This window comes from Betta splendens, chromosome 2, assembly GCF_900634795.4.
Source record: "Betta splendens chromosome 2, fBetSpl5.4, whole genome shotgun sequence".
Lineage (NCBI taxonomy): Eukaryota > Metazoa > Chordata > Actinopteri > Anabantiformes > Osphronemidae > Betta > Betta splendens.
Window position 1 is genome coordinate 25,981,716 of NC_040882.2, and position 22,267 is coordinate 26,003,982.

The window sequence follows — 22,267 nt, forward strand, 5'->3', positions numbered from 1 at the left end:
GCTGCTGAAATGCGTCTTGGCTCAGGACCCGAGCCTCTGGCAGCCGCAGCTATACATGTGCACAGAACCCCTCGGCATAAAATGGCTGCCAGACAGGCTTCTCCTCCTGAAATGTCGACAGCGCATGCATCTGCAGGCGCGGGCGCCGCGCGCACGCTGCTCTTTATGGAGGACATCTATACGTGTCTGCCAGTGTTTGTGGGCTGAAAGCGCGCACCGCCGCGGCCAGAAAAAAGGAAAGTTTCCCAAAGTATGTGGCTAATTTGATCCACACTGTGCGTGTATGTGCATGTGTGTTCTGCAATTTAGTGGGAACAGAATGGGTTTCATGCCAAAATGTGAGAGGGTGGGTTAGGGTGAGTGTGTGTTTTAGTGATTATAAATCCAGGCGAGGAACACACTTGGGTGTGGAGAAACCTCACAAGCACTGGGAAACTTTCTTGCCGAGCCAGATTTCTGTTGCCATTACCCCTAATTACCCTAATCGTTACTGTGGTATGATAAGTATCCCAACGGGCAGGAAGGTGTAGGAGCTGGTGGACACATCCAAAATACCCACAAGCCCCCTCGGCTGCTTTTTACATTTTTCTATTTTTTTGCTGACTAACAGCAAATATTCCGATTCATACGCGAGGCTGTTTTTTTTCACGTCGCTCAAGAACCGGTTTGTTTATTTAAGCAAGTGGCAGCGATGGAGGTTACAGAGAAATGTTGTTTTTGGAAAGGGTGTGTGTGTGTGTGTGTGTGCGTGTGCGTGTGTGTGTGTCCGTGTGTGTCCGTGTGTGTCTGTGTGTGTGTGTCTGTGTGTGTGTGTGTGCGTGCGTGTGTGTGTCTGTGTCCGTGTGTGTGTGTGTGTGTGTGTGTGTGTGTGTGTGTGTGTGTGTGTGTGTGTGGTGTCTGGCCCTGAGTTCGAGCTCTACCAAGCTCCCAGGGCAAAGCCCGGCCTCCTCGACCGCAGCTGTTTATTTACAGGTTAGACTCCTGTTTATTTGAGGGCTGCGAGATTGGCCGGGCTTTTGCACAGGACACCTTTCAGATACGGATCCCGGCTCTTCACATCCTGCTTCTCATTTATTACAGCCTCTTTCAATATCGCGCAAAAAAATCAAAAACAAACAATAACAGCCTCGATTTATCTGCTTTCAAATGCAATAGTTTTAATGTGCACTGGTGCTTTTTTTCCTCCATAATTTTATTCGTGGAAGGAGAAGCCGCAGACTGGAGCTCTTTTCTTGGGTCAAAGGTAGAATGTAATGCAATAGGAGGGGTGTTTCCAGCACCGGCGCAGCCCGGCAGATGCGCCATATGCTCGCGTCCCACCTTGCGTCGTCCAGGTGGCCTCTCCTGGTGCTGCAGTGGCGCCTCATGCTGGAAGACGCTGCCTGGGATCTCTAATTGCCACGGCCATCTGCTCTTTTTGTCACGGCTGCCTGTTCTAGCCTCAGAGAAGGAGCGGGGAACGCGAATGCGAGCGGCCTCCTCCTCGTTCTCCCACCTCCTTCCTGCTCCTTTCACCCCCGTCGCCTCCTCTGCCGTTTCTTTGCCTCTCAGCAGTTCTCAGGGAGTGAGTGTGGAGTTGGCAGTCGTAAGTAGACTGATGGATGACTCCTAAAGTGACGTGGGGGGGGGGGGGCTGTGGGGGGGGGCACCGAGCCGCCTGCAATCACTTTATAGACGTATCCTGTGCCAAATCCACACAAACCTCCGCTCGCCCACAAGAGCTGCTTTACATAGTGTGTTTATGTGAGGAGGGGACGGCCGAGGACTCGCTGGTGCAGAGCAAAGGAAGCGTCTGGTTTACGCTCGCAATAAAACACAGATTTAGCATCAACAGAAAGTTGATTTTAACTGGTTAAACGGCAGAGCAGACGAGCTCTGATTGTCCCGTCGTCATCGCGTTGGGAGCGTCTGCCGTGTTTTATGCGCGGGCGTAAAAGGAGCGTCGTTGGGGATTTGAACTGCTGATTAGACAGAACGACGTCACCGCGGCCTCGGGGGAAACTGCAGAGAAACCAGCACGTTGCCCACGTACGGGAGCTTCAGCAGAGATTCCCCCAAACCCGTCGGACGACCTGAGCGCCAGGTCCGGCTCGCGCTCACGCTTCCAGGCGGCAGAACACATCCATTGTAGGGCCGTAACTTGTAAGTTGCTGGTGGGTTTTTTTCCTTTGCTTCTTAACGTATGGTCCTGTTCCCTCCCTACTTTGTCATTGTTGAGCTTCAGCCAAGAACATTCTGTTTTTGCAGCGCCGTTTAATAGTCAAATTTAGAAGAGGGGGAACAAGAGAGAGGGGCGAGAGACACAGAGAGAGAACACGAAAGGGATAAATCCTTCAACTTTTTCCTCTCTCTCTCTCCCTCCCTCGTTCGACCCCTCCTCCTCTTTCTTTTCCACAGTTGCCTCTGTAACACAGCTCATGAGAGCTGCAGCAGGAAGAGGGGAGTCGTTGCGCGGCAAGGGTATCTGAGTTCACCGTCTCGGGCTCCGTGTGTCTGATGTTAAAGGCGCAGATCCTAATCTCGCCGCTCCTCGTGGAGGCCCGTGTCGGGGCATGTTTGGGCCCGGCCCGCTCCCATTCGTCGCGGGGGTCCGGTCCGCTCGCCGCGAGCGCGCGGCCGCCGTCCTCGCGAACGCGCTCAGGAAACCCGTTGACAGTGATTTATCGTCTTCATCTTGATGTTTCACAACTCGCTGCCGCGTCTCATGCAACAGCGCGGGCGAAACCCGCCCCGGTGTCTGAGCAGCAGAACAGGAGGCTCGGCGGTAAAAGACGTCATCGCTGAGCCCCTGGAAAGAATTCCACTCATGTTTCCTGGCCGTCCCGCCCCTCCTGTCCGCTCCACATTCTGTTCTGTGCTCGTACCTTGCACAGCAGGACCGAACACATTCTGTCCAGCACCCGCCTCCCTCCACCACCGCGCCTTCAGGCCCTTTGAAAAATGACCCCAGGGCTGCCGGTAAAACCTTTAGGCGGTCCTGCGTCGCACAAAGAGGCTTTTTCCCGTTTGCCCTCCCATTAATGATAATGCTGTTCAAACAAAGCTCACTGTTTAATGTACAGTGGTGGCTGCAGGAAACGTCTTCGTCCCGAGCCGCCCTTTGCCCCGGCAGGTGTTGTTTCTCACCGAGTTTGTGGCAAAAAAAACTGATAAGAGCTCGAAGGAGCAAAGTGAAAATCCAGCTTCAGAGCGAGGAGTAATCAATGCCGCCAGAGCAGCCGTTTCAGCAGGGTGATGTGTTGTTGCCCTGCGTCGTAGTGACCCCCTCTCCCCTTTCGCTCTCTTTGTTTGCAGACTCGCAGCAGTCAGGAAGTCCCAGCAACAATGAGCAAGGCAAAAACCCTCTTCCAGGTACGTACAGTAACAGTCGTCCTCCCTCCTGTCATCGCTCCATTGTGCGTACGCTGGAACACGGGAACCCACCTCGCTGTGAACCCGGTGACTCGACGCGAAACACATGGAATGACTGCTCTTTAGCAGGCGAGACAAGAAAAGCACAAGACGTTGAGCATAAGAACCATAAGCGATAAATAAATATATAAGGTCGAAATCTCAACTCGTGTGACTTTTGCCATTTTAAACTTGGCAGAGGCAGAGGAGGAATAAAATTTAAGTGCGTCATTAAATATGAATTATCTTTGTCCCAGTGGCAGCATCACGCACTTTTAAGCGGCAGCCTGCACCTCGGACCCGCTGGAGCGCGTCAAGGTGCGCGGAGGAGGGTCCACGCGGCGCTTCCCCCGAATGACCCGCTCTGTCGTCACAATGTTGGAATGAAAATAGTTTGAGGAGTATAATTAGTCCTCTACCTCAAGAGCCGGTTCTGCTGATGCGGGTGCCAAGGAAAACATGCCAATGACTCAGGCCTGGAGGCCCCAGGCAGTGGCACGGCTCCCTGCGAAAGCTGCCGGTTCACCGGTTCACCCGTTCACCCGTTCACCCGTTCACCCGTTCACCCGTTCACCCGTTCACCGGCTGCGCGGGTGCCAACGGCGCCGGCCGCATCTCTGCAGCAGCAGCCGAGCGCTGCTGGCGTCGCATCAAAGCGCAGCCGGAGTCAGTCGGGTGCCAGTAACTCGTCTGTCTGTCGCACTTGACTGACAGCTGATTGGTTTCACTAATTCTTGGGCCGGTCCCAGAGAGTTCACCAAATAAACAGCTCACATACAAAAAGCAGTACTATTGTTAGTTCGGTCTAAGAGGCTTCATGACTCACGAGTCCGTTTATTTGCACTGGCGCGAGTGAAGCTCCCAAATAATCTCCAATAATTATCTTTTTAGGTGCAGATTTCTTCGCAGGGCTCCTTTATCTTAGCGCGACGGAGTCAATATTGACCGTGGAGTTTTGCCTGTGTGGGACCGACGAGGCAGCGCCGCTTCGCTCCTTGTGCTCACACAACTGCCGGGTTTGATTCCGATGCGCTCGCTCCGTCCTCCACGCACACCTGTCCTGTCAGTCTGAGCTCCGACGATGGAGCGAAAGGAGAAAAGGCCGCGTCCAAGAGAGGACGGTGCAAAAAGGAGCACGTGTCAGGAAACTAATGCAGATTAATGCTTTGTTTATCGAGTCCTCGCTCTCGTGGTGTAAAATAAAAACGTTACAGTTTGAAAGGAAACGTAATGAAACAGCAGCAGAAAACAAGACGGATACGTCTCTAATAGACGGATCGTCACTTTATCTGCGTCCGTGTCGAATCAAACACTTAGGGATGATTTGTCAGGCAATTAATCTGATGCTATTGTTCATTTCACACCGATGATATGGAGGCAGATCTTTAACTCTCATTATGTCCCACACACTTTGGTTCTGCCTGCAGTAAATTACAACATTTATCACGATCACGTCGCGTTATTAATTTCCTTCATGCTTCTGTCCACAGTCTACTTGGAAGACAGCTTCATCAAATCGGGAGTCTTCAGCGTTGCAGAGCTGGTGCGCGTGTCCCGGAGTGAGTACACGTCCTCCTGTCACTCATTGTCTAGTTGGACCTTGGCTCAGGTAGAGCTGGGCGGAGCCGGGACGCGCGGGCGCCAAAGTCCACGCTTCGGGCCACGGCTGCTGCGGCTCAGCCCGGCGAGTAGGAGGGAGGTCACGGTCACAGTTCTGGAGTCGGCGAACGGGTTCATGACACAAACAGCCTCCGCGTGCTCTCAGAACTGCCAGCGCCAGATCCGGTCGGACCGGTCGCGCTGCGGTCGCAGCATGTGTCCGGGCCTGCGAGCATCTGCACAGACAGGAGCCGCGAGGCCGTTGACGGTTGCTCGTCCCCTTGTTGGTAACAGCTCAGCACCCGAGGCCCTGCTGCACCTGAGCCCGGCTCAGCCTGGGAACCTGCCCGCAGAGGCCTCCGACGCGGCGGCAGTGTGACTTCACACACTGAACACAGCTGACGGCATCTGGTTTCTGCTCAGCGCCGCGTTCGCGCCGCCGCGCCGCAGACATGTTCGCTGGAACCTTCCAAATGGCTGCTGCTACTTGTGTCACCGCTCAGAAACTGAATCTCCTTTGAAAGGCCGTGTTTTTGTTTAGTGTTTAATTTGCCCCCTGACCAGATGGCTGCTGCGCCGCCGCTCGCTCTCATGTGACCGAGCGCCGGTTCACTGAAGCCGACTGAAGCCGAGCTGGAATTTTAAAAAGGTCGGCGGCGGCCGCGCAGGAGTTGTCCGTCACTCAGCCGCGCGCTCCCTGGGAAGACATGTGAGCGGCCGCCGTCCGTCAGCGCCGGCGCCCGGGCTGTTCAGACCTGCTTTGAAGTCCATCAAAGGCAGCTCGCGGAGTTCAAGGCCGACGCGCGGTGCAGCATGTCGACCAGGACGCTCATTAATGCAACAGGAGCCTCCGCCGCGAGTCCAGTTGTCAACACAAAAAGGTGTCGGTGCGCGGGAGAGCGAGGCGTTCTCTCCTGGATCTGGAGGAAGAAGCGCGGGCGCCTGTTTACTGCAGCGTTGTGTGTCTCACTGTTTGGTTTAAAGCCTAAAAGCCCAAATTATTAAATGTGACGGTGGGCAAGTCGGCCAAGTGGCATCAGAAACAGTGCACGGGGCCAGTAACTGAGAGAGCGAGAGAGAGAGAGAGAGAGAGAGGGGGAGAGCGCGGCATTGTTGGGGGATCCTCAGCCATGAATGAAAACAGAACAATGGTGTTGTATGTGTGTCCTCGGGCCGGAGCATTCCTCCGCAGACGCTCGCGGCCGCTGCCAGGGCGGAGGCTGGCGGAGGGATCGTGCCAGTGGTGAACCTCAGACCACAACAGACGGCGCCACACACTCCATCGTCTCATCCACTCCCAACCAAGCAAGCGCTCGGGCTGCAGGCGGCCCCACACGCTGCGGGCGGGCGAGCGAGCGGAGGAGAGAGAGAGAGATGGGACCGGTGCTGAACTCCTTTTGTTCTGTAAACACAGGTCCGGCCTCCCTTGAAACTGTATCTCTCACCTTGACCGCAGTGAGAAAAACAACACCTTTTCCGCCGTAAATCACGGTGCGAGGAAGCGGCTGAGCTTCGTAGTGGAGTTTAGAGAAGCAGAGAAAAGCTGATGAATGGGTTCAAGCGTAAGGAGTTTATAAAGCAAATACAAACACATGTCACTGTTGTTCTTCTACCATTTATTTAAGGATCAGGAGGAAAAGAACAAATATTTGAGGGACTTTTTTCCATGTCTGTGGAGCTCTGCTTCCATCAATAATAATAATAATAATAATAATAATAATAATAATAATAATAATAATAATAATAATAATAATAATAATAATAATAATCAAAGCATTTATGAGGCAAACGCAGGTCGAGGTTTCTGGTTTCCTGCAGCTACTGTGCAGCAGCAGAGACTTGTTAGTGAGATGCTGAGTGGGAGCGTGCGATGGTCAGACAGTTAACCTGCAACAGGGAGCGCTTCATTTGATGAGCAGCGCCTCTCAACGCAGCGCATCAATAACAGTCAGTCAAGCTACTTTGCAATTAATTGTCTGGCTCTCGACGCGGCCCTCGATCCGGCAGCTCTGCAGTGAACGTGCGTCTGAGCGGTGATTAGAGCTGTACTCCGTGTCCCCTGCAGTGCCCATCACCCACGGAGCGGCCGTCAACTTCTCCATGGCCGACATGCCCAGCCAGCCCTACTACCACGACCTGAACTCCAGCATGGGGCTGCACCGCTCCCTGTCCTCTCCTCCCGGCAGGTCAGTGAAACCAGTGCGGCTGCAACGTGGTGTCCACGCGTCCAATGCTAATGACTGCTCTTCTATTGCAGCAAGAGGCCCAAAACCGCCAGCATGGAGGAGAACATGGACACCAGCCCCACGGGGCCCGACTTCTACTCGTCGCCCAGCTCGCCGGCCAGCAGCCGGGCCAACTGGCACGACCGGGAAGGAGGTGATTGTCTCGTACCCGTGTTTGCTGCAGGACGGACCTGCTGCTCCTTGTTTGAACCAGCAGCTGAACCCGCGCTCGGCTGATGCTGCAGGCTAACGGCTAACGGCTAACGCCCGCCTTCCACCCGGGTCCAGCGCGTTTTGTGGCGCCTGCAGATCGTGAGCAACGTGCAGCAGGTAGAGGTGCAGACGTGCCTCTGAGCAGAGGAGCTGGGCCTCTGGGACCGCCGGTGTCTCATTAGTGTGAGACACCGGCCCTTTAATGAAGGCCTCACCGCCCGTGCTTCCGCATCGCTCGCGCTCTCTGCTGACTCCTCTCCACACTCGCTGCCGCTGGATTCAACCCTCTGAGGTGGCGGCCAGTGTTTAGTCTGGCTGCGACGGACAAATGAGGCGCGCGCTCGGCTTTGAGCCCCCGTTTGAGCCGTCTTTTTGGTGTTTCCTCTGCTCCCGGTGCTTTTATTTTTGTAATAAGTCGCACGGCCGAGAGGAAAACACCAGATGACGCGGCGCTAGTGGGATTCAACCACAGCCCACTGTGGGTTCCCGAGATTTCAGCGCGTCCCCGCGCACGAGGCCCGCGAGCGTCGCTCTGCATAAACCCAGACACCAGGGGCGCGGAGAAAGGGAAAGCAGTGGGCAGGAACGTCTCCAAAGACGCCCATTATTCTGTCAGGGGAGAATAAATGAGAAGTGGGCTGATATTGAAGCCATATGAGGCCTCCCAAGTGCCAAGCGCTTTTCTCGCACATGGTTGTCGTTCGACAAAACCTCACTATGTGGCGGGAGACGCAGCTTCGTCCTATGAAACGGACCAGATCCAACTCTTGTGTCTTCTGTCCAGCTTTTAAGCATTCATTCAGTGTAAACTCCTCTTCGGGCTGTGATACGAGGGAAGGCGCTGCCACAGCACTGAAGCCTCTGATCGGGAAGTCCCCCTGAGTTCCAGGCACCTTTGTTGCTCCGTCCCAGCGATCCTTCCCGTCACAGGGTGGTTGTCGGCGGCGGGAAGGAAGGAAGGACGGCGGCCGCCACACGAGGCCTCATCTGCGCTGCACAGATGTTAGCAGCACATGTTGGGCTGATTTGAAGGGGAATCTGTGACGGACCAGAAAAGCCCGACGTGGATGTTCAGAGGGAGCAGACGTGTCACGTTCCCCTTTAGACACTCTCACCGTGGAAAATGAGAACTGCGCAGCTGTAACAGCAGAACCTTCACTCTGCAGAGGCTTCCTGACGACATTTCACATCTTCTGAGCCTCCAGAGTCATTCATGAGCAGCTTCGGTAGCTCGTCAGGCGGCGTGCAGATGTTACACTGTATATTTACGTTAAGATGTGAGCTTTTTTCAGTTCGCTGGATTTCATTATCTGCTCAGACAGAAACACACTTTCACGGGACTCGTGTTTCTGGATGTCCACTGGTTTTCTGATTTTGCCCGTCGTGCAGTGTCTCTACAGTAATTTAGACAGCATGTTTTCATTGTGTGCGGCCCTCTGGTAATACTAATCCCACGCGGATCAAATTCTGCAGAAATTCAACCATAATTCATTTTTGGAGCTCATTCCATGAGAAGTGGAAGATTTAACCCACAGGAAATATTGTGATTAATTTTGGCCACGCTCGTCTGTGCATTTTCTTTCACTTTCTCGCCGTGTGCGAGTCCTCTGGCTCCGTGTGACCGTACACCTTTCTGTGTTCAGCAGACATGTCCTCTCCCACCATGAAGAAGCCGGAGAAGCCACTGTTCAGCCCCACCTCTCCGCAGGACTCCTCACCACGACTCAGCACTTTCCCTCAGCCCCACCACCCGGGCCTCACAGGTGTAGGACACAGTGGTGAGTTGCTGCTGGAGCTGCAGACTCCATTCTGATTCTCAGTCCAGTCTGTAGATCGATGGTGATCGCTTTATCCGCTCACGCCGACTCAATCTCTTGTCCTTGCAGTTATCTCGACGAGGAGCCCCCCCCCACACTCGCCGCTGCAGTTCTCGGCTTCGGCCATACTGCCCCCTGCGCCGTCGCCCTACTTCTCACACCCGACCATCCGCTACCCGCCCCACCTCAACCCCGCTGACCCCCTCAAGAGCTACGTGCCGTCGTACGACCCGTCCAGCCCTCAGAGCAGCCAGGTCTGTCGCGTCCATATGCCTGTGGCTGTGAGCATCACTGGGCTCCAGTCTCTCTGTCGCTGCTCTCTTACTGTACTTGCCCTCCAGAGGTTCAAAAGCATGAAATACAGCAAATACATCAAAGATTTATTAGTGCAATTGGAAGTAGATGACGGAAGGTGAGATCAGTGTGCAAATAGTTGATACATTTCTTAAAATGCTTCTTTGTTCTGTTGTCGTGGGAACCGCTCATCGCCCTGAGGCGGTACTTAATTAGGCTGATTTAGCCAATTAAGCCCCTTTGCAAGTTTCAGGCCCAGTCTGAACTTTGGAGGCCACCTCCAGTGACAAAGAGGCGTCTTCTCTGCGTGATATAGGATTATAGTGCAGCCCCAGCGTATAACTCCATATAAAAGTCAGCTAAACTACCGCGATTGCGCTCGCACATGACTTCCAAAACTGTATGAAGGCGTTGTAGTAAATCACGCAGCTCCAAGCTTTTATACATTCTGCTACGCGCTGCGGCCGGTGAGAGAGCAGGATATTTATGTGAGTTTTATATCCCCGCTGTTCTCACTGTAAACAAAGGCCTCGTAGACGGCTCCATCTCCAGAGCAGGGAGCGGGTGAGGGGGGGGGGAGACTGTTACTACAGAGAAAAACCACAGGGAATGATAAAGGTTGTAAATATTTGCCGTTGCCGGGGCCCGGCTGTTGTGCAGAATTAACCGGCCCTCTGCTGGGGTGTTGGAGAAGCAAAGGGGGGGGTTGGCAAAGTGGGGTCCGGTAGGAAGAGAGACTTCTGGAGGACCAGACTGGGGAAGGAGGCCGGATGGAGGTATGGGGGGGTCTCAGCAAATAACACAGCGCTTATAATCCCATGGACGAGTGCCAGAATGTTTTTATGCTTGCTTTAACGCAGATTATATTACACTCTAATTAAACATTCTATTCACATCGGAGGAACCCTGTGGATGCAATTCTTTTCCAAAAAGGCCTGTTTGAGTTTTGAACTCGGGGCGGCCTTGAAACGAAGGCCCCAGACAGTCTCCAGCCGTCCAAAGGAGGAGCTCCCACTAGCCTCCTTTATTTCTTTCTCCATATATATAGTCTCGCCCACATTCACGCCATTGTAGCAGGTCAATCCACTGCTTTGCTTTTCATGTCCGGGTCCTTGTGAATTCCATTTATGGGCGCCATTAAAATCATTGTTTGAAATCATGTAGGGAATCTATTGCCGCTGACAGAGGAGCTGTTGTTGCTCGTGAAACAGTAATAACTGTGACAACGAAGTGACTGGAAGTGGTAAAAGCTTTTCTTGAGGCGGAGCAATAAATGTACGAGTCTCCATCTGCAGCTGAAGGAGCCGAGTGTAGATTGAGTTTGATTACTGTGAAGGAAACGCTTGCATTCATGTTCAGTACAGTCAGGTCCACATATACAGCTGAAGGTAAAAGGCTGCAGCATTTTATTTGCTTCATCAAATAAACCAAATCTGTGGCCACTAAACTGCCACAAATGCTCAAAGTGACGTGTGACGTGACGCTTTTCTTGTGTGTCCTCCTCGTGCAGCCGAACAGCAGTGGTCAGGTGGTGGGAAAGGTCCCGGGCCACTTCACCCCGGTCCTGGCTCCCTCTCCACATCACAGCGCTGTACGACCCGTCTCGCTGTCCATGCCCGACACCAAGCCCATCACCACATCCACAGAAGGTGGGCGCAGCTTCTCTCGCACCAGCAATAATAATAAAACCAGTGTTTTTGTAGGAAATATACAATGTAATAAAAAAATGTGGGCCCAAATTACAGCCTTGCGGGGCTCCTGCTTTCACTTCCTCTGCTAAATCCACATCTCAGATACAGAGACATGTAGCTGTGCTCATTGTAACGCACCGCGTCTCTGCTTCGTCCCTCAGGCTACTCTGCCCCTGGCACCCCGACGGCTAATCGTTTTGTAGGCCTGAGCCCTAGAGATCCCACCTTCCTCCACCAGCAACAGGTGAGACCCCCTCCCACCATCAGCACTCAGCTCACCTGCTCCTTTCATGTTCTGTCCTCCGCCCCGTCTCCCCACACATCAGACGTCAAATCCCCGCCTTCTGCGAAAGCCAGTCGCGCTCTGAATTAGATTTGTGTGAGGCATTAGACCGTCTCGTTAGATCACAGCACTCAGGTCAAACACACTGCTGGCATAAAAATTAGCAACAAATGAAGGTTTTTTTGTAGTATATTAGTCAGCTTAAGATCGAAATACAATTTTAGTGGTTGTCCTCTTTCTTTCACTGCTGCAATTTAGTACATTTCTGATTACAAAAAAATTATGTTAAAATATTCTTAAGGGAGCTGATTTGTGGAAAACAAATCACAAATCTGGATGGTTCTTGGATTAAAGATGCGAGTGAGAAACTAAATCGGTAAAGATGAAACCATAAATGTATTTTTAGTATTGATAGTGATCCCACAGTGAAGAGAAGAACGAGGCATCTGTTTAATCAGGTCACTGAGGAAAGAAGTGAAGGTGTGAGGAAATAGCTCGTCAATGTGTGGCACGTCTTTGAGGGTGTAACGTGCTCCACTGTATTTCCTTCACACATTTCTTATAAACACGCTCTCTCTCTCTCTCACACACACACACACACTCGTATATGTTTCACACACATGTAATCAGTGCTGAACTCTCAGCGCTGGCGTCACGCGGTGGCCCCAGCGGCCGTCCTGGGACAGATGTGGTGACTCCATGTGTGCGCTGGTGTGCGTCTGCGCGCTTAGGAGCGTTGCGGTGTTGTCGGACGGGAGAGAGTGCGCTCCCCCACCCGTCTTATTGAAAGTGTTGGTCTGAGGCCAAGGCTTTTCCAACCACAACTAATTGAATGCATCTGCACGCGGCTACATAATGATGGCTGGGTTTCTCCTCCGCTCGCTTTTTAAATGTTTAGTAAAAATGACAAAGCTGCCCTCTGTTTCCTCGCTCCTCTTTCTGTCTTTCTTTTGCTCCCCCATTTTTTTACAACAAGGCAGAGAGAGTCAGGGTTTGTGAGCGGTGGCGGATGCTTTTCTTCCACGGAGGAGGAGAGGGAGGATCCACTTGGCTGATGTCGCACAGTTTGTCTTCCACATTTTCTAGTAGCTCCGCTACAAAATCACCGCACAACACAGCATCCGTGTGAGCGGAGCTGCACTTTGGTCCAGAGGCCCCAGAGCACACGAGAGATTTACAGGCGTAAATGAGCTGGATACGTCAAAACCTCCGAAGGAAAATATAATAAAACAATTACAGCTATTTTTATTTGATAAGTGGTAATTATCCAGCACATTTTTGTGATTGAGTCGCATGAACAAGACAAACACATACTGCACATTTTTGTGGGGATCACAAAGACAAACACTCCGACACAGACGCCTTTGAACCCGTGGTCCGAGAGGAGTTTTATGAGAACGACGGCTGGAAGCCGTGCGGTGACGCCGCGGTAGCAGGTGATATGTCGATGCGCCACATGCAGGAAGGTTCAGCGTCTCCGTGCTTGATTCATGGCGCTGCTGCTTGTCACAGTTGTTTTTGTTTTCTGCGGTATGATTTAACGGCCTGGGATCTGGCCTCGCCGAGCGGGAGCGACACCGAGCCAAGTCCCTCAGGACTAAACACTTTCACTCAATGCTCTGTCATTGTCCTCATCTGGTGAGGGGATGTTTATTATGTGGGATCCGCGAGGCTTCGCCGACACTTCTGGTTGTTTAGCTGCAGCCGTTGGACGTCTGGCCGGTCGGAGCACGAAAACAAGTCCACGGAGGAGCTTTTAGAGGATTGTGACGGGTGGAGACTGCAGCTACGTCTGCAGCTGGCAGCGCGGGAAGAAATTTACGATTTGATAAGAATCTAGTCACATTAAAGACTCAGATAAAGTCTTTTAAAAAATATAGCTCCACTAAATTAGGCAAACACACGCACACACACGCACACACACACACACACACACACACACACTAACACAAACACGCACACACACGCACACACACACACACACACTGGGCTTCAAAAGTGGGAAAAGCAAAACAAAACAACAGCACCACACGCTCCCACACCTGCTCCACGATTCCCAGGCAGCGAATGTGTGAAAACCCTCCATTCATCCCTCGCCTTGGTTAACCCCTCGAGGGAATGCCAGCATCGAGCATTCCGCTGGGAAAGATCCGTGATCAGATGTCATTTGGTATTATCTAAGGAAGGATCCTAATCCACAATCTGCCCGCATCTGTTTGCTAGCGCTGCCCCCCCCCCCCCCCGCCCTCCCGCCGCCGTGCCGCTCTGATGTGCCGGTGCCAGCGGACAGATGGCGAGGCCTCGAGGAGCGGTGGCACCGAGCGTCTGGCCCTGACGCACATTCTCTGCAAGCTTTTGTCACGTTGCTTTATTCTCCCAGCCCTCCATAAACACGGGGAAAAACACTGGCGTTGTTTCTCACCCAGTTTTGTTTAGCAGCGGTTCACGGTAATTGGGCGAGTGGAGGTTAAAGCTGAACGTCGTCCTCTCGAAGTTCTCTGTTTTTTTTTTCTCTGGAGCGATCGTGAAGCAGTGGCAGAAAACAAAGACGCGCCTGCATTTAAGTGCGGCCTAAGTGGGAATCCATCATCGTCTCCTGATGTGTTGGTCCAGGTGCTCGGAGGAAGGAGGAACATTTCTTGACCGCTGCAAATGGCTCTGAATATTCAGCGCGCGTCTATCTGATTAAATCCCTCTTAAGAGCCCGTGCACAACGTGCGCCGCCCGCGAGTGCGAACGCTGCACTTTCCTCCCGGTGCATTACTAAATGAATGCGCTGACCACGGGGCAAGGTTAGCCGGTATTGGCAGAGGCAGCTCTCAGCTGGATTGCAGACACGTGCGCTCGCATAATGCACGCGGAGGGGCCCCGCCTGCGTGCTTCTGTTTTGGGGGCAGTAATTTGTGATCCGTGAGGAGAGCTGCGCTGCGACGCCGACCCCTGATCGATGAAACAGTTAGCTAATGAAAGCGGCGGCGGCGTGTGCCGCAGGGCCGCGTCCCCCAAAGTGCACTTACAGTGGAGCAGCGGGTGTGGATCGATCGATCGGCCGGGCCTCACCTGCATCTGAACCAACTAACGCCATGTGTTTGCTTCCAGGAGAGCCGTCGCCACTAACTGTGCCTGTGCCTGCATGCGTCTGTCTGTCTGTCTGTCTGTCTGTTAACACTGATCCCTGTCAGGACTCGCTCCATCCATGCTGCTCCTGCTCTAGGCTCTTCTGCATGCTTCTGTTGAGTAGTAGTGTGATCTGCAGTGGACGTTGTCTTGGCCCAGTGATCTGACTGCTAGGTTTCAATTGACAGCTGAGGAAGTGTGACTGGAGCGTGACTCAAAACGGGCGGCATTATGGCCCCAGTGCCACTGACGACACTTTGGGGATTACTTGGCAAAGGTAACCTTTTCATTCTTTCCAGCCGCCTCTGTCTCTCTCACACGACATGTACTCGCACACATACATGTAAATGCTGTATACATTCATTTTTTATAAGCTAGAATAATTATGTGGGCTTCAGATGTGACTGATTTCACTGTTGCTAGAAGAACTTGTTTTCTTTACTTTCAGCTTTATTCCTTCTTTTGCAGATTAACAGGTTATTGTTTGTTTTTTGTGTGAATGTTTCTTTAAATACCATAAAATAGACTCAATTCTGGCCTTATTTGCAGTCGGGGCAATAACCATCTGAACCTTGAACTGTATTTCGTTTCTTCGTTGGGCTCAACCACGAGATGGCAAATGTTGCAAAATGGTTGCAGTTTTGAAAAACAAAGCTTTTCTTCTCGGATTCAGACTCAAGAAAAAGAGGCGAGTGGCATTTGATGAGGCAGACGTTCGTCCCAGTGGATCCGTGCGGAGTTAAAGTCATTTCATGTCAGATAAGCAGCCACGTGAGGAGGTTCTGCTGTTGAGTGTTTAACAAACCCAACGTTGTTTGACTCCACACTTATTCTCTTTAACTTGAAGCTCCATAAAGTCCCGCCTCCCGTCTCCACTGTATCTGCTCCTCTCTGGGGAACAACCTGAACCTTCGGCCACGGCGCAGCGAGCTGAGCTCAGCCTTTTCCTCTTACGTCTCCCTTCACCTGGAAGTGTGTGTGAGAGTGTGTGCGGCGCCAAACTGTCTTACAAACACGCTCGCATCGGGCTTCGGCTCCAGGTCTCTGGTTCCACTCCTCCTCTCCTCCATGCGAGTGTACAGTAACGAGCGCACATAAAACAGGCCTCAACTGAATTTGGTTTACATTGTTCCAGGGCCGGGATGCTAATTCTATTATATTCCCCCCCTTTGATGGAATATTCAAGGGACGCCATTCAACTTATAGATCAGCTGAGTTCCTCTTTTATCTTGCTTGTCCTTTAAACGGCGCGCTCCGCTATCCCTCTTCAGTACTGGCCCCCAAATTAAAACGCCGCCAGACTCGCATGTTGCCATTGTGCAGGAAATGGGTCAGCAATCCATTAAGATGCCATTAGATAATCTAATTTAGGAGCTAATCCTTAAACGAAGCGCGCCGTACGCCCTGGCTGGGCTTTGCAGGGAGCGGAATCAGCGCGGTTTGGGAGCCGGACAGGGCGGCGAGAGGCCATGCTGAAGGTCATCTAAGGAAAGAGCCACGCGGGGCGTGTGGCTCTGACTCACAACCACAAACCAGCTGCTACAGTAGATGTAGAGCGCGTGACAGTGGGGCCCAGTTCAGCGACATTACCCAGAATTCCTTGATGTGCATTTGTAAGGAGTGGTTAGCAGGGACGGGAGGATCTCCCCGCTGATGTAAGCGTGAGCTGGAGGACGCAGATATGGAGTGACAGCCGTCGATTTCTACAAGATTAAAAACGATCTGCAGGTTTAGCGCACACAAAAGCTGGCAAGGCCGCTTCTGTGGATGTGTGGTCCCCCCTAATGCAGGCCGTTACCTTAAAGGACTCTCAGAAGGAAGGAGAGAGAGGGGACGGGGGACGGAGAACGAGCCGCTCTGTGCACTCTTTGTTCAGCAAGGTAGGAAAAACTAATCCCTCGCTTCCTGTCCGATGATTTCTGGCAGGGTGGGGGGGGGGGGGGGGGCATGAGGACGGGAAAACTGCTAGAGAAGATTAGCCTTGAGGCTGTTTTAACTCTTTGCACACTGGGATGGAAAAGTAGAGTGTTTGTTTTTATTTTGAATGCGTCGTCGTCCTCTGTGTTTCCTTCTTTCAGTCTTTGTAAAGAGTCTGGCTCCTTCGCGACGCGAGGTGAATTGAATTTGCACTTCTTTTGTTTTAAGTAAAAGAGCAGCGGCTGGTGATTTGTATAAAATGCAGACTGGTGCGTGAGCTGCTTTCATGGGTGCAGACAGCGCTGTCTGTTGTTGGGCCTCACAAAGACGCGGCCTGTGTTCAGCTCCGTCTGCAGGTTTCCAGCTCCTCTGCCGCCGCTGCAGAGTCGGTGGCTGGAGCGCGGCGCAGGTAGCGCTGAGGGATGAGTGCACACTGGGGGTGTGTGGGGGGGCGGGGGGGGGGGCGGCTAATTATCTGACATGTACGTAGCAGGCGCCCCTCGGGAACAACGCGCCGCTTGTTCCCGCCTGCGTTTTCAGTTAGCGCCGTTGCTCGCCAGGAACAATCGCTGTGTTGTTTTGCCATTAGCGTGAGATGAATAGGGATGGGACAGCTTTGCGTAGTGACCCCCACCACCACCACCACAGCCCCCTGCCTCCACCCCCAGCACCAGTCTCCCCGCATGCTTTCCTTTACGGCCTCAGCCTCGCTTCTCGGAGCCTGTTCTGCCATTTTCCTCCCTTCGCTTCCACTCAGCAGGAAGGAGACCTTGACGCTCGCTGGCTGTCAGCAGAGCGGCGACGCCGCTCATGATGGGAGATCATTGAAAAGGGACAATCTGATTTGACTGCATGCTGCACAAACAGGCCGACGGCATGTGACTAATCCGCGTCTTCCTGTGTGTCTTCTCTCTCTCCGCAGTCCTGGTACCTGGGCGAGCTTAGTTCCATTCCAAGTGTCGAACGGGACTCCGATTCTGCCAACAAATGTCCACCAGAACTACAGCATAAACATCATTGGTGAGCCCCTGGTCCCCGCGGAGACGGGGAACTGAACAGGCCGCGGCTGGACGCCCCCGGGTGGACGGATGGGCGCGTGGGGGTGTTGGCGGCGCAGAGCTGGCGCTACAGGTGTCTGCAGCCATGGATGAAACCAGCAAAGCAGCAGGAGCTGCACAATCCTCCCTTTGCAACCCTTCCCTCCGGTCACGCCCTTCACGCCCCCCGCTCCCGTCCCTCCCCCCACACCGGACCCTGGCCATGAAGTGAACACGTGATGAGAGCGGGAAAAAAAGAAGAAATCGCTTCAGGTCAGCTGTCCTGTCCTGTCCTGTCCTGTCCCGGCCCGGTCCGGTCCGGTCCGGTCCGGTCTACGCATCCAACACCCACCAGTCAGTTGCTGTGTTTGCAGAACTTTTCAATCCATTCAAATACTGTGATGTATAGATGCCTTAATGTTTTATTGCATGACACTCTAGTCTCTTAGCGGCAATTCCTACTCTTTTTCCTTGTTTGGGGAAGATGTAAAATCTTGATTTACACACACACAAGTCTGCGCATCTACACCTCTGCCTGGTGGATGAGTCTCAGGCCTCTTCAGAAGAGGTTCTCCCACGTCAAACGAGTCACTGTGTGAATTCAGAGCGTTTCTTCCTCCGTTTGAGTTCAGTTTACTGTGATACGAGTCTTTGTTCAGAAAATGTGTCGACTGTGTTGATTCTTTACTGCTACTTACTTCACGAATTAATGTAAACGCTTACAGCAAGAGTTGAGAACTCTTCTTGCGGTTTTCAAAAAACACTAAATGTTAGACTTGAGATTGGACCCCTCGTTAAAGAATTTGCAACTCCTTTACAAAAGGACTAAAAGAAAAAAAATCTCATTAGAGGCAAGTGCAATTTAATTTCTGAAGGGAAGCTATCAGTCTGTCAGCCCTAAGACTCTAAAGGAAGGGGGATAAATAATAAATAGTTTTATGGGTAAAATGTTTAAGACATTTGAATTTGATTTCAGTTACATATCCGTCTTCTCGGATGAGAAAAAACATCAAGCGTGAGTTGAAGGCGAGCGCTAAGCTACCTGTGCAGCATCGAGCTAAAGCAGCACTTCGTCCTTCCCGCCGCGGCGGGGAGTCCTTTTTAATTTATTTGTGGTAAAAAAAAAGAATAAAATACCAGAACACGAGTAAAGACGTGAGAGAGACATAGTGTGTAAGGACGACTAAACGATCACAGAGCGACTGAGCGCCAACACGCGTGCGCTCCGCCATCTTGTTTACAGGAATCAAACAAAAAGGAAAGAAAAGAGTTAGTTCAACGTGCACTCGGTCAACTCTGCAGCGCGAGAGCTTGAAAAGTGAAACCATCGACGCAGGTGGTGGCAAATCCCTGAAATTGTGCACGGCATGTTCGCAGCCATTGCCTCCGGTCCGGACATATTTATACAAGCGAAATCTCTCCAGTCCTCTTAATTTGCACGATGACATATAGTCCACATTACGTGCCTTGCCTTTGAATATAGAGACGTCACTACACTTGTTTTTGCTGCATTTATCATTATAGAAAAAAAATTAACATTTTTATGATAAGAATTGTTTTGTACTCTCAATGAAATTGTTGATTTTTAACTTCATGTACTACTCGATCTCACCGTTCGTTACATTGCATATCAAGGCTGTGTATAGTCGCCGTTTAAAGGCTTGTAATCAACCAGCATTCTTCTTTTTCAGTATTTTGGTGGTTTTTCTAATAACCTGTCACCTGTTTTTGTTGTTTTCTTTTATTTCTCAACGCTCATTTTGTTCATCTTCCAATTACTATTGTGGAGGGTGGAATTCAGAATTATGAAAATTATGCAATACCAAGTTTTGCCTATGTAGGTAGTGCTTAATAGATGCGTCAATTATTAGAGGCTAGTTTGGAGATAGATAATATTGTAATGCATTTATTTTGTTGATATTGTTGTTTGTCGTTGTTGTTGTTGATGATGTTGTTGTTGTTGTGGCTGTTTTCCTTTTTTATTGACCAAAGTGGGGACTGCTTTCTATGCAGTGTGTGACAAGGTCTTCTTTTCTTTCTCTCTCTAGCGTGTAGGCAGTCAGACGTGTTCCAGTGTAACTCTAGATTTGGGAGGTTTCAGGGGGCGGGGCGGCGTTTTTCTAGGAGTGCTTAACAAATGCACCCATGGTCTTCCCACGGCTGCAAAGTCACTGATTGGTCTACTGTGACTCTTCCTTTCAACTTTCCACCGGGGGTGCCAGCGCGTGACACTGAAGGAGCTCATCTTTTCACAGGAGAGACGGCTTGACTTGAGTATGACAATCATTTTACGAAATCATTTTGCCTAGAATCCCGTTCTGGAACACAGTCGCATGCGTTTCGTTGGTTCCTCCGTCCCAGTCTAGACGCCACCGAATGCAATTCCCAAGTAGATGCCTTAAACACATCAGAGAAGTGGCCTGTGAGTTGCGCAACAATCACATACCGACTTATGCTAGTGAGACCTGTCCAAATCAGCTCCAGACAGGCTCAAGCAAGCCTTTAGAAGTATTTTATAAGCAGTAGATTTGTATAAATGTATATACGATATGCACATATATCGGTTCCCCGGCAGATCGGCCCGCGGTGTGCGCAGACGTAGGTGTTGGACCACGCCAGCGAGTGCGCGAGGCGTTTACCTGCTTCACGCCCAGCGGTTCAGTAGGAGCTTAAGTAGAATTCACTAGATTCAAATCTAGCACTTAAATAGCACATAGGCAATCGTCTTCTCCCCCTGTGCAGTGTTTTGACCCCAGTCTCAAACTGAATCTCTCAGGCATAATACAGGGCATTACATATATATACATATAGATATATATATATCAATCACTATGTTAAAGTAGGGAACTTCCTGGCAGAGAGAGAAGGAGCAGCCTCCGGTGCTGCTCCACACCTTTTGCACTCTTCCCCTGCAGCCGCTGAGCGAGCGAGCGAGCGAGCGTGTCTCTGGGAGAGAGAGACGGCACTAACGAGAGCTCTCCGGCCGGAGGCAGAGGGCCACGCAGCAGAAAATGTTTTTGATAAAAAAAATACAATCCTCAAGTCAAGCTCAACCTCTCCATCTCCACCCAGATTTCTTATGCAGGAAACCCCTAGAAAAAGTCACCCCGTTCTATGTGCACTGTTCTGTCTTCTGTAGTTCTTTTTAATTCTTTCTAAAAGAAAACTAAGTGCTTTGCAGCCTTTGGCCATTGAAGACCCCACTGAAGTGCATTGTCCCAAAGTATGAGTGTGTGTGTGTGTGTGTGATGCTACATGTGTCAGGGTCACTGTGCTGTTGGTGTTTTATTGACTAGGAGACTGTACATAAAGGTAAATATCATGACTGTGTCGATAGCAGTAGTCTGTGGGTTTGAACTCTGCTTTGGCAGCTTGTGTGTGTGTGTGTGTGTGTGTGTGTGTGTGTGTGTGTGTGTGTGTGTGTGTGTGTGTGTGTGTGTGTGTGTGTGTGTGTGTGTGTGTGTGTGTGCGTGTGTGTGTGTGAGATCGAGTGCCTCGGACACTACACAGTGAGACAAGATGAGGGTCTTTCTATCAGAATAAAAGCCTGCCATAGGACAGAAGTTTGTACACTGTAAACGTTCTCCTAATTTGTAAATCTTCAATTCTGGGGAAAAATGAGTCAGTTCCATTTTAGGAAGAAGCAAATTTGATTTGGATTTAGTTTTAGTTGTCTTGGAAGATGGATTTGAGTTAGAACTCTCCAGGTTTCCCCGGTTAGTAGAAGCTAAAAATGTTTCATCATTGTTGTGTTTTCTTGTATGTAACGTGAAAAAATGGCGGAAATATTCTAAGATCCACAAATATAGAAAAACAACAACAATGAAGGCTTTTTGTTAATATTATTGTTTCTGATTTTGGTTAGCGCTTAGATATTTCCATTTGGGAAGCACTTCATGAATATTTGAATTGTTGTTCTTTCATTAGTGTGGCCATAGCAAGCGTGACGTGATTTATCGCTTTTGTTTTGTTTTTTGAACTGGGTGTGAATTCTTGTCCAACAAGACGGTGGCGTGAATGTGTTTCTGTAGCAGCTGGGAGGTGATGTCACGCATCCAGTAAGAGAGGCCTCAGAGGAAGCTCTGCAGTGACGAGCGTCTTTGAACGCGTCATTGTCTTAGTTTTTCTCTCCTGGCTGTAGACGCGTCTCCGAGCGTCTCCGAGCGTCTTCGAGCGTCTCCGAGCGGCCTCGTCTCCAAGCGGCCTCGGCTCCGAGCGTCTCCAAGCGTCTCCGAGCGTCTCCAAGCGGCCTCGGCTCCGAGCGTCTCCAAGCGTCTCCGAGCGTCTCCGAGCGGCCTCGTCTCCGAGCGGCCTCGTCTCCGAGCGGCCTCGTCTCCGAGCGGCCTCGTCTCCTCCTTCACCAGAGCAGTCACTTGAAAGCATGGAGGCGTCGTTCGTTTTGCACTTTCCATGAGCCTGATGTCAGCGCACCTCCCAGCTGGGCTTAGTGTATTTGGGCACGGTTATGTGATTGTAGCCTGTCAAAGCTCTCTATGACATTTGAATCAGTGTTCCACCCGTGAGCCTTATTCAAAGGCAGATTGTGACTCAACCTATTTTAGAAAGTATTATGTCACTGATCGCTTCGATCATACTGAACAACGTTATGCAAGGAGCAACTGTGGCACATGCAATATGAGTGATGGTGTTTTTTCCTTTAACTTCATCCACGGGGACGGACGGG

At 51.3% G+C, this 22,267-nt stretch overlaps 1 protein-coding gene across 8 annotated transcripts in view; it reads left to right on the top strand.

Annotated features, from left to right (window-relative positions):
• Window positions 1-21,153, top strand: part of LOC114868360 (nuclear factor 1 B-type-like) — a 52,413-nt gene extending 31,260 nt beyond the window's left edge. For 3 of the 8 annotated variants that reach the window (XM_029171861.3, XM_029171852.3, XM_055513589.1), the window contains exons 3-12: window positions 3,295-3,351; window positions 4,881-4,949; window positions 7,055-7,175; window positions 7,247-7,368; window positions 9,071-9,205; window positions 9,314-9,498; window positions 11,049-11,187; window positions 11,391-11,473; window positions 14,818-14,906; window positions 17,469-21,153. In XM_029171861.3, coding sequence (XP_029027694.1) covers window positions 3,295-3,351; window positions 4,881-4,949; window positions 7,055-7,175; window positions 7,247-7,368; window positions 9,071-9,205; window positions 9,314-9,498; window positions 11,049-11,187; window positions 11,391-11,473; window positions 14,818-14,906; window positions 17,469-17,601 — 1,133 coding nt within the window. In that variant the 3' untranslated portion in view covers window positions 17,602-21,153. The remainder of the gene's footprint in view (window positions 1-3,294; window positions 3,352-4,880; window positions 4,950-7,054; window positions 7,176-7,246; window positions 7,369-9,070; window positions 9,206-9,313; window positions 9,499-11,048; window positions 11,188-11,390; window positions 11,474-14,817; window positions 14,907-17,468) is intronic. The other 5 variants (XM_029171871.3, XM_029171906.3, XM_029171878.3 and 2 more) reach the window with 4 other exon arrangements.
• Window positions 21,154-22,267: the final 1,114 nt, after the last annotated feature.